The 15843-nt window shown below is 28.7% G+C and overlaps 1 protein-coding gene across 1 annotated transcript; it reads left to right on the forward strand.

Moving 5' to 3' along the window:
• The first annotated feature begins 6533 nt into the window (after nucleotides 1-6533).
• Nucleotides 6534-15342, forward strand: LOC141659178 (damage-control phosphatase At2g17340-like). Its single transcript, XM_074465952.1, has 12 exons — nucleotides 6534-6754; nucleotides 6860-6925; nucleotides 7788-7854; nucleotides 7969-8037; nucleotides 8239-8379; nucleotides 9135-9263; nucleotides 9369-9455; nucleotides 11090-11164; nucleotides 11247-11324; nucleotides 11430-11507; nucleotides 14800-14862; nucleotides 14938-15342. Exons 1-12 carry the CDS (start codon nucleotides 6591-6593, stop codon nucleotides 15010-15012), a joined length of 1092 nt encoding a protein of 363 aa, XP_074322053.1. The 5' UTR covers nucleotides 6534-6590; the 3' UTR covers nucleotides 15013-15342.
• Nucleotides 15343-15843: the final 501 nt, after the last annotated feature.

Here is a 15843-nt window from a genome sequence, read left to right on the forward strand (position 1 = left end):
GGTAAAGGGTCAATTTTATTGAATATAAATGATCTTACTTGAGTATTATCTGTTCTTACAACAAATTTTACAGGTAGTAAATGATAATGAAATCTTTTAATCCCTAATTTTACAGCTAATAGTTCCTTTTCATTAATATGATAATTCTTTTCATTGGGTTTCCATGTTCCAGCTGCATATCCACATATTAAAGGGTTTTCTTTATCAATATCATCCTTTTCAAAAGCTACTAATACTGCTCCCCATCCTATATCACTAGCATCTGTAAATAGTTCTAACTGATCACTATCTTTGGGTAATCGTAGTTTTGGTAAATTTTCTACCTTTGTTTTTAATGCTCTTATTGCATTCGTATGATCTTCCTTCCACTCAAAAGTTTTATTTTTCTTTATTAAATCTTGTAGTGGTTTTCTTAATTTTGGTAAATCTTTTATATAATCTGAAGCGTAATTTACTATTCCTAAGAATTGTTGTACTTCTTTTTTATTTTCTAAAATTTCTTTAAAATTCTTTATTTTTGTTGATATATGTTCTTGTAATTGAATTCCTTCAGAGTCTATAATATATCCTAAATATTCTATTTTGTGTTTAAATATTTCTGATTTCTTTTCTGATAATAATATTCCATGTTTTCTAATAGTCTGAATAAATATTTCTAGATGTTTTGAATGATCTGTTAAATTATCACTAAATATTAATATATCATCTATATATACTAGAATAAAATCATTCATTTCTCTAAATATTTTATCCATTCTTCTTTGAAATATTTGTGGAGCTGTCCTTAATCCAAATGGTAGTACTATCCATTCATAATGTCCTTGTGGAACGCTAAATGCTGTTAAACATCTAGATTCCTTAGTTAATTTTATTTGTCAGTATCCACTTTTACAATCAAATTTACTAAACCATTTTTTATTACTTGTTTGGTTGATTAAATTTCTTTTATATGGTAAAAAATATCCATCAAATACAGTCTTTTTATTTAGTTCTCGATAATCTATTACCATTCTAGCTTTTCCTCTTTTTACTTCATTATGATTTCTTACTAAAAACGCTGGGCTACTATGCGGACTTTTACTTTCTTGTATTAGTCCTAAGTTTAATAATTCTTTTATTTGAACTCCTAACTCCTTTTGATCTGTTGGGCTATATCTTATTGGTCTGTTTCTAATTATATCATTAGGGTTTATTAGTTTTATTTCAGCATATATTTTTTCTGTTTCCCATAACTTCATTGGATGTTCTCCAAAATTTATTTCTAAGGCCTTTAAATATTTTTGTTTTAATAGTTCTAAATTCATTTTTCTTTCTGTTTTAATATTACTTATTTCTATTGATTTTACAGGTATTATTCTTTTTAATACTATCCATTTTTCGCAAGGTGTTAGCAAACTTATCCTATCTTGTTTTATTATTTGGGTTTTAAAAGAATCTAAAAAGTTATTTCCTAGTAACATTTGTTGTTTCATATTATTTTCTTGGTATATTATAGGTAACCTAAATCTTATTTTTCCTAATATAAATCTTACATTTTCTGCTATTATATCTATCTCTTTTTTATGGTTATTGAATCCTGTTACTATTATTCTATTTTTTGTATGCTTCCATTTGTGTTGAGTAAATACTTCTTCTTTAGCTAAACAAATATCTGCTCCACTATCTATAAATATCTTTTGTTTTATATATTTCGTAGGTTTATATTCTACCTGTGCTTCAATATATATAGCCACCATTTTATTCTATTCAGTAGTTAAACTTTCATTATTACTATCATTTTCATTTATATAATTTATTTCTTCTGGTTCTGTTTCACTTATATAGAATACTTCTTCATCATACCAGTTATTATTATCTTCTCTTATGTATTCTAGTTTCATTATTAATTCGGTGGTATCTATGTATTTTACTCCCTTTTGCTGTAATTTAGGACACTTATTTGCATAGTGTCCCTTTTCATTACAATTCCAACATTTACAATCTGCTATTTTTGTTTTATTTCTTTTTCTAAACTTTCTCTTATATCTAAATCTCTTTCTATTTTCAGGAGTATTTCTATATTTTTTAAATTTTCTTCTTTTAAATCTTCGATTAAATGGTTTATAAGGTCTATAGGTTTTATTTTGTTTTCTATAATATTCATTTTGATTATTATAATCTAGTTTCCTATATTTCCTATACTTCTTTCTAGTTTTATATCCTTGATTATCACATCCAAATATTAATTTTTTCTCCGTAAAATTACAGATTTCTCTTAATCCTTGTTTTTTATCCTTTTTAATTTTCTGTTGAATTCTATATTCTTCACATTTTCGAGTTAAATATGCTCTTAATAATCTAATTCTTTCTCCTAATGTATTTTCTTTAGGTTCTAGATTATTATATTCTTTAGTTATTTCGGTATTATAAGGTGAAGGTAGATGATCATAATACAGTTGTTGATATACTAAGCTTTCATTAGGTAAAAACTTAGCTTCATAAAAGAATTTAGTAAAACTTATAGTATATTCTGGTAATTTACTAATCCTACAACATTTCATATTATTTAGATACATTGTTATTTCTAATTTTCTTTCTACTGTTATATTTTCTTGAGCTACAAACCATCTTTCTCCTAGAAATTCTCTTTTTAATAATATATCAAATGCGTTTAACGTATCTTTCCAGCTTCTAGCATACGTTCTTACTTGTCCTTTTAATTCATAAATAATATTTTCTAACCAAAATGCTGCTTTTCCTATAATTGTTTTTGATATTAGTTCAAAAACATAATCCAGATCTTCTATATTTTTTGAATTCATTAAGGCTATATACATCCCTAAGTTCCAATCTTTTATCCTTCTACTTATTTCTTGATCGTCGTAGACATTATCTAAATCTAGAAAATAGCCATTTATATTTATTCCTTGGTGTATTGATCCTATGAAATCTTGTACTTCATTTTGTTGTCCTATAGGTATATTTCCTGGCATTTTAATATTATTTTTAGTTATTATATGATCTTCTATTTCTTCTTCCGGGTATGCATCGTTATCCATTATATTATCCGATTCGGTTTCATAATTTGTTTGTTTATGTGAAGTTTCTCTTTCTTCTATATCACTTTCATCGCTTTTCTCTTCATTTGTTATTATTGCATTTACGGTTTTTCCGAGGGCTTCTAATATTTCTTTATTTTCTTTTATTATTATTTCCTTTTCCTCATTATCTGATTCCTCTAAGTAATTTAATCCTTCTTCTCCTAGATTACTATCTGATATACTTGTATTACTGCTCTCATTTTGTTCTTTGTTCGTTTCTGGATTACTATCGTCATACTTAATAATTTCCTTTCCTTTTAATTCTATTTTTAATTGATTAATCTCATTTTTTAAATTATCTATTTCTTTTAATACACTTATTACTTCTAACTTTGTTTCTTTTAATTCTTTCTTTTGGGTTTTATATTTTTTTTTATAAAATTTATATTTATTTAACCATTCTATATTAGTTTTAGTTTTTAATTTAGCATTTTCTTTTCTTAATTCTTTTAGTTCATCTTCTCTTATTTCTTGTTTTATAGGTTCATATTTTTGTCTTTCTTTTTCCAGTAACTCTTTTCCATGTTTTTTAAGAAATGTTATAGCACTATGTTCTGTTATAGACATTTTCCTAAAATTTTCCTGATTTATGAAGCTCTGCTAAACCATTTATTGTTCTTTTAACGCCTATAGTTATTTTCGGTTTTGATTTGCTTATATCCATTAATATAGGTTCTTTAGTTCTTCCTATTACTGTTATAGGTACTAGTTCTGGTTCTTCTGTTTCGTCTTTAATTATTTTCTTTTCTTTATTTTGTTCTAAACTATTTTGTATAATGGTTAACTTATCTAATATTTGTTTAAAGATTGGGATTTCTGATATATTCCATAACGCTGTTATTTCTTCCTTAATTATCTTTCTACTAATTTCTTGATTTTCTTCCATCTTTTTTAATATAGCGTTTAAACTTTCCTTTATAAATATTTCGTTCCAAATATCTTTTATTTGGTTTTCAGTATTATTCATATTTATAGACTCGTTTTCTCCATTCTCCTTTAATTATCCATATTTTTCTTTTCTTACCTTTTATTTTCTCTAATTCTTTTACTTCTTCCTCTAGTTTTTCTTTTTCTTTTAAGTATTGTAGTTCTTTTTCCTGAGACATAATTAATGTTTCTTTTATTATCCTATTAATAGTTTCTATTTCATCTTTCTTTTCATTTATTTCCTTTTCAGGGTTCATATTCTGTCTATAAATCTTAATTTATTCTGATCATTTATTTCTATTCCTTCATTGGTTATATTATATTTTATTTCATTTAAGAAATCCATTCCTAATAATAGTTGATAACTAACGTCATTTTCTATTACTCCTAGGCTTATATTATATTCTAAGTCTAAAATTTTTAATCTTAATTTTATACTTTTTGTTATTATTGTTTCTCTCGAGCTATTTGGTTCAGTTATTATCTGAGGTTCTATTTCCTCACATTTGTTTGAGTCAACTTCAGTTATATGTATTTGACTTTTTGTTGCTCCGGTATTTATTTCTGTTATGACTTCTTTGGCAAATATTCCATTAAATATTATTGTTTTTATTCTTAATTTATCTGATTCATAACACGGTAATCTTATTAAATCTAATTTTCTACTGGTCATACTCATTGATCTAACTAAATTTATAGGGTTGTGTTCTCTTCTAAAACTTAATCTAGATCCCTCTAATATTGGTTTAATTCTTTGTGTTGGAATTATTTGTCTATTACTAAAGTCTATTGTAAATTCTTCTGGGATTGTTATTTGAGATTCTTCTTTATGTTCAATTTTTTCTAATATATCATTATATAATTTTGGTACTATTATTCCTAATTCCGTTTGTTTCTTTACATGATGGTTTCCAGTCATAGCATATACTATTTTAGTTTCTATACTAATTACTTTACTTCCCTTTTGCATTTTTATTCCATCTAATTTATAATATAATGTTAAAGATCTTTCTTTATTTTCATCTCTTAATGATATGCTGAAATCAGGTTGTATTATAAATTTTAATTTTTGATATATTAAGTTTCCTTTTACTACTGCTATTAATGAATCTTGTATATTTCCTATTATTCTATCGTCTAGTACATATATTTGTATGGGAGTATCAATATTTTTCTGAAAATATGCTTTTATTGTAAATTCTATTGCTCCAAAATAAATATTTTTTAGTTTATTTGCTTCCTTTTGTTTTAATTTAGATAGTTCTTTTTTTATCAAACCATCTGTTATTAAATTTATTTTTGCTTTTCCATTTATTGTATCTATGTCTATTATATTTTCATGTTTTTGAGCTATATATCTAACTTCTTTATTTCTTTCAAAATATGATGTTTTGAATATCTTTTTTATTGTTAGTTCTTCTGTTTCACTTTGGATTTGATTATATATATCTGGTTTAAAACTTAGAGTTTGTGATGTTCCTTCTTCGTATTCATCCATTTGATAATATACATCTTGTGTTTCACTTGATTTTTCTAATGACATTTTTTCAAACTATATTATTATCCAGTTATATTACTTGATAAAATTATTCTTTTAAGTCCTTGAATTCTTAGTTTATTATTTCTAAATGTTATTATCATATTTCCAAGTTGTTGATAACATCTTATTATTTCGTCCGTATTTTCTCTTGTCCATTCAATTTCATTTTTTCTTTCTTGCAATTTATCTAGTTCTATTTCTAGTTTTTCTTGATTTTTTATTAATTCTTTTATTTTTCTATTATTTCTAGTTATTGCATTTGGATCTATCCAATTCATTTTTTAAATTTTTTGCCTTAATTCATCTATTAATTTATATTGTTCAGTTAATACTTCTTTTAATTCTTTTATTTGAATTTCTAAATTAGTTTCTTTAATAAATTTTTCTCGTTTTATTAAAAGTTTTTCTTCTTCCAATCTTCTAATTTTTTCATCTCTCTCTTCCAACATTGTTCGTAACCTAGCTATAATATCAGATTTTTCATTTATTATTTGCATACTTATTTTACAACTTTCAATATGTTGATTTATATCTTTATTAAAAGTAAAGTTTTTATCTGCTATTAGTTTAATACTTTCTAACTTATAGTCTTCCATATAATATTTTTTTTTTTTTTTTTTTATTTATATATTAATTGTCTATATAGATTTTTCTTACACATTTGTTTTGTTTCTTTTTTCTCTACTATAAAATAAATTAATAGATTTGCTATTATTTTAGATTTATAACTTTTATTCTTATTTTTTAGTAATTTTGCTGGAGGTCTCATTTAATTTTTAATTTTTTACTATTCATTTTTTACTATTCATCGGTTACTATTCATTCCGAAATTTTGCTACAGTAATTTACTGTTCATTTTTTCCGGCCTATTTTCTAGACAATTTGCCTGGTTGGGAATGAAAACGCATGAAACGCATGAAACGCATGAAACGCATGACAGGCATGCGTCAATTGTGTTTTGTATTTGTTGATGTGATAAAACCTGCGAATCGCGAGGACATCCTGTGGGTGGTGTTGCAAGGGGTTAGGAGAAGAGATTGGGGATGGAAAAGTCAGGTGAGATGGTTGGGTTCCCTTTATTGCTCGATACTGACAAATACGAGGCGTGTACTATTACTTACAGATTACCTCGTGACCATCTCAATCAACTCACTCCTACTGAGCTTTCTTGGATTCATGTCTTTCTCAATTCTGTTCCTTCTTTTAAGTCTGTTGTCTACTCTCCCCCCCTGCCTTTTCTTTCATTTGTTGAAATGTCTATTTCAGGCTCTTCTTATTGATTTCATTTGTTTCCCTTTTTGGATTCATTCAGGAAACGAGCTGAGACTGATGATACTGTCACTGATGCTCCTGCTAGAGCTCAAACCTTTGCCCTCAGGTTGATTCTCTCTCGTACTCTCTCTCTCTCTCTCCCCCTCTCTCTCCCTCCCTCCTCTATCTAGTCTCTCTCTCTCTGCTCAATTTCTCTCTCCCTCTATCTAGTCTCTCTCTCCCCCTCCCTCCCTCCCTCCCTCTAGTCTCTCCCTCTCCCTCTACATCACCTAATCTCTTTGATAATTAGTTTAATGAATACATTTGCATATATATATATATATATATATATATATATAGCAATTAAGAAGCAATTAGGTCTCAGGCCCCATATTTGATTTAATTTGACGTATATTGACTGTTTAAAACATAATTGCTTCCATCTCTATAAAAGTTGATTGTATAAAACATTATTGCTTCCATCTCTATAAAAGTCTAGAGTTATGGTGCAGACATTTTCACTATTTTCTGTCAAAATTCCTCATGTATGTCTGGATCTTTGATTGACCACAACTGTTAATTTAAATTAAAATGTAGATTCGCTATATAAGTTGAGCTACTGCATAATGGAATAGGAACACGAAAGGTTAAATGTACTATATGTATGCCTAGACCATGGTTTCCAAGTATCCCTACTTGACTAAATAATCTAGAGTTTCGTAATTAAGTTTTGAAAGTAATTCTAAATATCAAAGTACTTCGTGAGGATTGCTCAGTTAGATGCCCTTTTGTGAAATTACCAAGTTACTTATATATTAAGTCAGTTATGTAATATTTTACATATTCGGATGAACTTTGAAATCGTTGATATTGTTCTCTTCTGCCATTGTACTCGTTGCATGGTATTTAATTTTTGTTCTATTTACTTTGGAAAATTTTATCATGTGCGATCTCTGACGTATTGCTTTTATGTGCTTTATTTGTTGAAGATACACTGAAATACTAGAGGACTTTAAGAAAGATCCCCAAAGTCACGGTGGACCGCCTGATGGCATTGTAAGCATTCAGAGCTGTCTTTTAACGTTCTTTATTCAACTCAAGTTCTAATCTAATCAATGGTGTCACTCTACTACAGAAAGGTCATTTATGTTTTTTTCTTGTTGTATCTAGCTTCTATGCCGGATTCGTGAGCAAGTCCTCAGAGAACTTGGATTCAGAGATATATTTAAGAAGGTCAAGGTGAATATTTTTTTATTAAATATGGTACTTTTGAAGTCACCCTACTAGTGCCTTCGTATTTTGATGTCAGTGTATCCAAAACATATGGTGACAAGTTACAAGTAGTGAAATATTTATTCATTTATCCAAATATACATTTTGATATGTATGCTATCTGCATTTCTTACTTTTTGATATCTGCTGTATGGATAATATTCTTAGGAAGAGGAAAATACAAAGGCAATGTCTCTATTCGAAAAAGTAGTCCGCCTCAATGATGATATTGAGGACGAAGCCAAACGTGTGGAGAATCTTGTTAGGGGAATATTTGCAGGAAATGTGTTTGATCTGGGGGCAGCTCAGGTTTGTCATGGTCTAATTTAGTGAAGATTACATAAATTCAAGAAATGCAGTTTCAAATTTTGATCTCGAATTTGATGACAAATATATAAACAGAATGATAATTTTGTTTTTGTACACTACAAATCTTTTCAGAATATGACCATGTGTATAGATATACTCTTCTCATTGTACATGATTTTGAAGAAAAATGGTACAGGCTATATGTTCCTTTACTGGGACATCATTAATCCAAATATATATGTCTATTCGGTTTACCCTATTAGTCCTCAAAGTTCAAACAGTTCAAATCAAGTTTAGAGAAATGTCAGAAGGGCTCCACTTTTTAGTTAATGATTGGTAGCTTAAGCTTCTTCTCCGAGATGGTTTGATTGAACCCAATCCTGGTGGTAGTTGTTGGTTGATGGAAAATAATTAAGATTGTGGTCCATCACAGTATCACAACGAGATAACCTAATAATGTTTTGTCAGAATCTGGGGGATTTGTTAAACCTTACTTGGGAAGTACGTAATTTTCCAAAAAACCCTCTATATGCTTAAATTTATATGTACCTGAAACATCCTTCAGTAATAGTCTTCAAATGACTTTACAAAGTCGAATCCTATTTTCAAATATATAAATGAATATCTATTTGACTTTCTAAAAAAATCAAGACTGTAAATGCTAGTAGTTAAAACCACCTTTTATGCGAAGTGGATGGTGCATATTAATCCATGCTATATATATATAACTATTTAGTTCTTCCCGAAATTTGAAGCTTGCAGAATTGTTCTCAAAAGATGGAATGTCCTTTCTTGCTAGTTGTCAAAATCTTGTTCCTCGTCCCTGGGTTATCGATGACTTGGACAAGTTTATAGTGAACTGGTGCAAGAAGTCTTGGAAAAAGGCAAGTCGTTTGTTTATATTTTCTTTGACACGCCACGCCTCGCCTATAGGTACTGCTCACATTCACTTCGCTCACATATATGTAACACATGTTTTATACCTGCAGGCTGTCATATTTGTAGATAATTCTGGTGCAGATGTGATTCTGGGTATATTGCCATTTGCAAGAGAGTTACTTCGTCGGGGAACACAGGTTTACTTCGCAGTGACCTTTTTCTTAATGCATGATCAATCATGTTGGTTGTTTTGGGAGTCATTTTAAATCACTTGAGCTATATTGTTCATTTCTTGTCAAATAAGCTTGGTTTAATTGCTGAATATATTGATCAATTGTTTAATTTGTGGCTTATGGCATTATAGCTTATAAGTTACTTATAGCTTATAAGCCCGTAAGTACTTATGTCAGACTGTTTGTCGACCCAACTTATAAGTGAAATTTACAACTTATAAGCTGATAAGTTGAATGTTAGTAACGACTTACTTTTTCTCAACTTATTTTGATTTTTCACTTTTTTTATTAATTTTAGTTTTTAAATATATGTTTTTAAATGTTAAATTAATTTAAAAGTCATTAATTAAGATAATCATATTTAAAAATTATTTATTTTAATTTATTTAAGTTAAAATTTTTTTGACTTATAAGTAAAATTAACCAAACACTTACATAACTTATAAGTATTCATATACTTATCACTTTTATGCCACTTATTAATTTTAAGTCATAAGTTACTTATTTTAAGATTTCCCAAACGGGAACAAGACTCAAAAGAAGAACCTGGCTCCCCAAAAATTTATAGATCAGCGCCCCTGCTTCCAATAAATTACGTTTTAGTACTTAATATCGATAAAGAATGCTAGGCTTTTGTTATATTACCATCCATTGTGGAAACTATGAATGTTATTATTCATGTCAGACTAAGCTCAGTTAGTAATTTATAAATTTGTTGGGAAGAGTTCCCCGACATGCTTAGCTCTGAGCAGAAATAACATTTTAGAGTAGGAATATAATAAATTTATCTTTAATTTTTCACATACTTTACACTTTAATTTCAATGTTACTTATATCTGTTTTGATCTATAAGTTTGCATTTACGTTTATGTCACTTTCATTATATTCTCATTTGCTGTTCGTAGTTTGTACTGATTCTGTGAAAATTAAGCGAAGGAGCATGAGGAACTATAAATTATAACTATATTTGACACCCAAAGCAACAAGATATCCTTACATGTGACAAATGTGTATATATATATGTATGTGTATATGTATATGTATATATTTATTTCTGAACTGATTTTTGCACATATTCAGTTGAACAGATCTTATATCCACTAGAGTTTAGAAAATTTATTGACTTATTTACAGTTAGCAACCATTAGCACTACTAATAAAATTATATATAATTTACATGATTTTTTTAATTGATTAAAAATAGATGGATCCTGGTCCTGTGCTTATAATAAAAATAATACATCTCCTTATATAGGAGTGGAACCGTAAACTAAGCACCTATTAATAACCTATTAATAAAGTAAACCAATCATTTTCTTATTCTCTACTCGGAAACATTCATATATAAATATAATTGAACTTCAAAAAAATACCATTAGATTTTATATTTTGCCTAGCTAATAATGTGTTGAATAGATACAAATTTAAATTTTTCGTTCTCCATCAGATTGTTTTTGTGCAGACCCCCTTTGTTTCTGATATCCAAAACCCTTAAAGTGAAACCTGCATTGGATTCACCAACCCAAGTGACTCCTTTTAACATAAGTTATTCGTGTTTTGTTTCTTGTTTGTTTCAATATGGTTGCTCTTCATTGCAGGTTGTGCTGGCAGCCAATGATTTACCTTCTATCAATGATATAACCTACACTGAGCTGATTGAAATTATCTCGAAGGTAGTAGAATAATTGAGTTCGCTCATACTATTTTGAATGCAATTATTTGTTTTTTTTCTGATGTATAAGCTATGATTACCAGTTGAAGGATGAACAAGGGAAACTTGTGGGTGTTGATGCTTCTAATCTTTTGATTGCCAATTCCGGTAATGATTTACCGGTAAGAACTTAGCGATAATTTGCTTGATTCTGTAATGGCTTCCTAAATCAGAATGTCAGTACACTAATAATATTGTTTAAGCTATATAATTGCTCTACATTGCAGGTAATTGATCTTTCTAGTGTATCACAAGAGTTGGCCTACCTCGCAAGTGATGCTGACCTAGTAATCATGGAAGGAATGGTGAGTTATTTTTTATCATCAACAGGTGAAATGCTAATCATATTTTGTACAAATTCCATAATGTCGTTCATATTGATTTTACAATTTTATGCACATAAATTTTACGGAGCTCAAGTATTTAGGGTTTGCATGGTTTATATTAACATTTCAGCTCTCTTCAACTAATGGCAAACCAGTATCCTAATAATTATTTTAACTAGTTGAATGTTATTTAGAATTTTAGGTTTTACATTCTTTCGAGTTTGAGCTTGATAAGCTCATTCCTAATCAACAACATTTTCGGTTCAAAAGCCTTAAAGGCTTGAAGAACCGAACCGAACTTAGAGTATCTCCAACAAACTCTATATTCTAGCTCCTAACTCAAAATTTGAAGAGGGAGAAGAAAAATGTTGCTCCAACAGGCTCTTAGTGGCTTTCAAATCACTAAGAGTCTCTTCTCTCTCCTAAATTTTAAGAACCAAGTTTCACTCTTAACTAATATTATAATATATATTCATAACTATACTCTCTCCACTTCCTTTACATTCTTATGGTTTCAAAATGTTTTTAATAATAAAAAATGAATTTAAGAGTCAATATAAAGAGTATTGTTGGAGATGAACACATACTAAATTATTAAGAGCCAATTGTTTAGATTATTTATAAAGAGTGAACTAAGAGTCTGTTGGAGATGCTCTTATAAGGTGTTCGACTCGAGTTCAACTCGTTCATTAAGCACGAGTTTGGTCCTGAATAAACTATTATATCTAAAATATTGTTTGTATATACTTAATATCCCTAATTTATGCATTAATTTTATTTTACAATTGTAAAATATTTGAAATAAATATTTATGTGTCCAAAATATTTAATTAATAATTGGGCTAATTTTTTGCATTAAATTAAGCTAAAAATAGCCTAATAATTATTATAAAACATGCAATGTTGACGCACTGTTCGTGTTTAGTTCGGTTCGATATGTTCGCTAATAGTTTGTGTTCGGTTTGAATATGACTGAACTAGAGTTTAGACAAGGAATTAGTTATCATGGCCGAACTCAAAATTTAAAGCATGATATTATACTTGTCAAGAGGATCAAACTCACGATCTTTTAAAAAAGTTAGTTGTTAGAGCAACTCCAGTGTTATATATTCCTTACCAATAAGTTGAGGTGGAAGGTTTTGGGGGGTTTTGTCCAAAAAAACCTCTCCAACCATCCCCTCCCTTACCTAAATATTTTATGTGAGAGAAAATCTAACCCCATATTTGAGGGTTCAAAAGTGCTCCCCTGTTCACTGCCACATCACATCATCTCCTGCTGCTCCTCTCGCCAAATTCTTTGCCTTTCTTTTCTTTTTTCTCCATGTTTTTCGTTTTGTTTTGTTTATTTATTTATGATTTTATTCTAATAAGTTAATGATTTAAAAAATATATATTGTGTAAATTAAAATTTCGTAAATAATTGTTATTTAGTTAATTACATTACAAAAATAATAGAAAATGAGAATTCGGATCAAATTTAAATTAATGAAATATTACTTTTGAAATATAGGGAAGTAAAATAGGGATTGCTATTGGAGTGAGTTAACTTTTTGACCCCCTATATTTTAGGGAATGATTAATTTAATATATTTTAGGGGTTGAAAATGGGGAACCTATTAGGGTTGCTTTTAAGGAAACCATTGAGAGAATTGTGGTCGAGGGTTGAGTGCTGGCGATGGACCTTACTCATTTTAAATATAATATGGAGATAATTCCTGAGTATATGTTTGTCAGCTGAACAAGAATATAGTAGTTTGTTAATGATTTAATCAATAGTTAAGAGTAATTGAGGAATAACTAATTAAACATTACGTAATATGTTAATTTATTTTTTTTACTTGTTTGTTTATAAGGTTGAATATCAAAGTGGTCACTCAACTGAAAGTCATATATCAATTTTTTCATCAAACTTAACGGGGTATCATTTGAATCACTAAAGTCACATTAAATATCAAACAAATACTTCTAAATATGTGTTTAAGAGCTAAAAATTATTTTTGTGGAGTTCTATACATATATATTGAATGTTACTGTAACCAAATGTAAAGTTATGAATTCTAGTATTTAAGATAATATATCTAGATTTTTTTAAAACTAATATACTAATTATTTGTATTTTTGTAGTTGTTTTTTTGATTGAAATAAAAATAATTGGTATATAAATTTTATAAAATTTAGATATATTATTTTAAATACTAGAATTCATAACTTTACATTTGGTTGCAGCAGCATTCAAGAAATATGTTTAGAACTCAGTAAAAATAATTTTTAGTTCTTACGCGATCTTTAGAGGTATCAATTTGATGACAAAATTGATATCTGACCTTCAATTGGGTGATCACTTTGATATTTAACCCCTTTATATATATTCACTATGCTGAAAATATCACCTAATATATTTTTCAGTTACGTAGTTATAACTCTTTTTTATATAGTTTACCTCTCACACACGCAAGGAGTCGAGCCCTTGACCTCTCTTAGAAAAACCAAAACCTCGACAACTGCAACAACCTTTTGTTGGTTACATAGTCATAATTTATAACTTACTAAAATATGTTTATTTTCAATTTTATGTTAATTATAACCTCTAAAGTAATTAAAATATAGAAAGCATACTATGCATGTGTGCAGAGGTGTGTGTGTACGGCGCACCAGGCATATCCTGTATGTTATGGCAGGGGTCATTTGGTGATTATGTGGCGATTTGTGGTGATATATGTTAATTATTTGGGGATTTTTTTTGGGGGGGGGGAATTTGGGGTCTCTAGCATTTCTCATATTTAAATGTTTATAATTATAAAGTTTGGTGATTTGATTTTAAATTATAAGTAATATAATATTTATATATATTTGTACTATGTTTTGAATTGTTGTTTCCCCCTGCACCCTTGAATACACATATATTTAAATATGTCGAATTTCAACTCTCATACTGTGCACTTACACCCCCACACTTGTATCCCTGCTTAGATTACTACTACAGGTTTAGTTGAAAAATTTTGATTGTAAAAATTTTCTTTTCAAGCAAATAATATTTTTTGGAAAAAACTGAACAAAAAAAAACAGAGAAGCTCACTAGACTTGACCCCAGTACTCAAAACTTTTTTTTGTCAAAGAGTAGTCGGACCTTTTTGCAAAAAAGACCGTTGTGAATTGGTTGTGGAAAAGACTAGTTCAAACAAGGCCCCGTTGGGTTTTCAGTATTTCTATGAATGATTGTTTAATAAGTTGATCTTGTCTGATTAGTGAAATTTCTCACCTTGTATTACAGGGGCGTGGAATAGAGACAAATCTTTATGCGCAATTTAGATGTGATTCTCTGAAGATTGGAATGGTAATTACTTAATTAGCAATGTCAAATATGTATCTGTTAATATTTTAATTGTATAATCTTAATGTTATATTATAGGTGAAGCATCAAGAGGTTGCGGATTTCCTAGGAGGAAGACTCTATGATTGCGTCTTTAAGTATGATGATTTTTAGACTGAAAGTGTTTTTATCCCCAGAATCAGTTATCAGACACAGTTTGCCACACAGTTATCAAAAACAGTTTGCCTGCCAAACCATTGATAGGTATCAACAAAATGCACCCAGTTTGCAGAGGTTGAAATTTCTACCGAAGTAACATCATAAACCATACATCTACTGTATGAAACCATATTTGAACTGTATTAATTATATAAACAAGGATGTGCATGAATAACTGCATGTATTCGACTTTCATATTCAGATCGCTATTATTTTAAACTTTGTAGCATAAGAGAAGGGAACCAAAATTGGTGGTGGAAAATACAGCTTTAGCAACTTTTCGTACTCTATAAGCTTGACTAAAATGCAGTTTACGTTTGGAGCTTGAAACATTTTTTCATTTATATTACTTCCAAGTGAATACCCCCTTATTTGAACCCCTACGGCCTCCACAAAACAACATAGAGTAACCTGCGAATTTCTGGAATCGAGTCGAAGGCAAAAGGACTTGACACGGAACATAATTATTTCAAGCTCACCATTAAACAAATTTAAGAATTTACTCTTCTCTTGCATGTGCTGAGCAAGTTCTATCTTTAAATTCAGGGTTATTAACGTGATGACAAACCTAAAAAAAAAATAATGAAGAAGAAATAACTTAACTGTCAATCATTGAGTTTCTTCACAGACAGTCTTTTTTATTATTTACATCCAAGGTAACTTTAATATAAAATTTATTGAATTTATTTCAATAATTGGTAAGCTACATAATAAGACGTGATAATATGAAAATGGACCTAGTTATATTATGTATATACTTTTGAGCAATTATACAAGTCTTTCACG

Source organism: Apium graveolens, chromosome 1 (genome assembly GCF_009905375.1).
Source record: "Apium graveolens cultivar Ventura chromosome 1, ASM990537v1, whole genome shotgun sequence".
Taxonomy (NCBI): Eukaryota; Viridiplantae; Streptophyta; class Magnoliopsida; order Apiales; family Apiaceae; genus Apium; species Apium graveolens.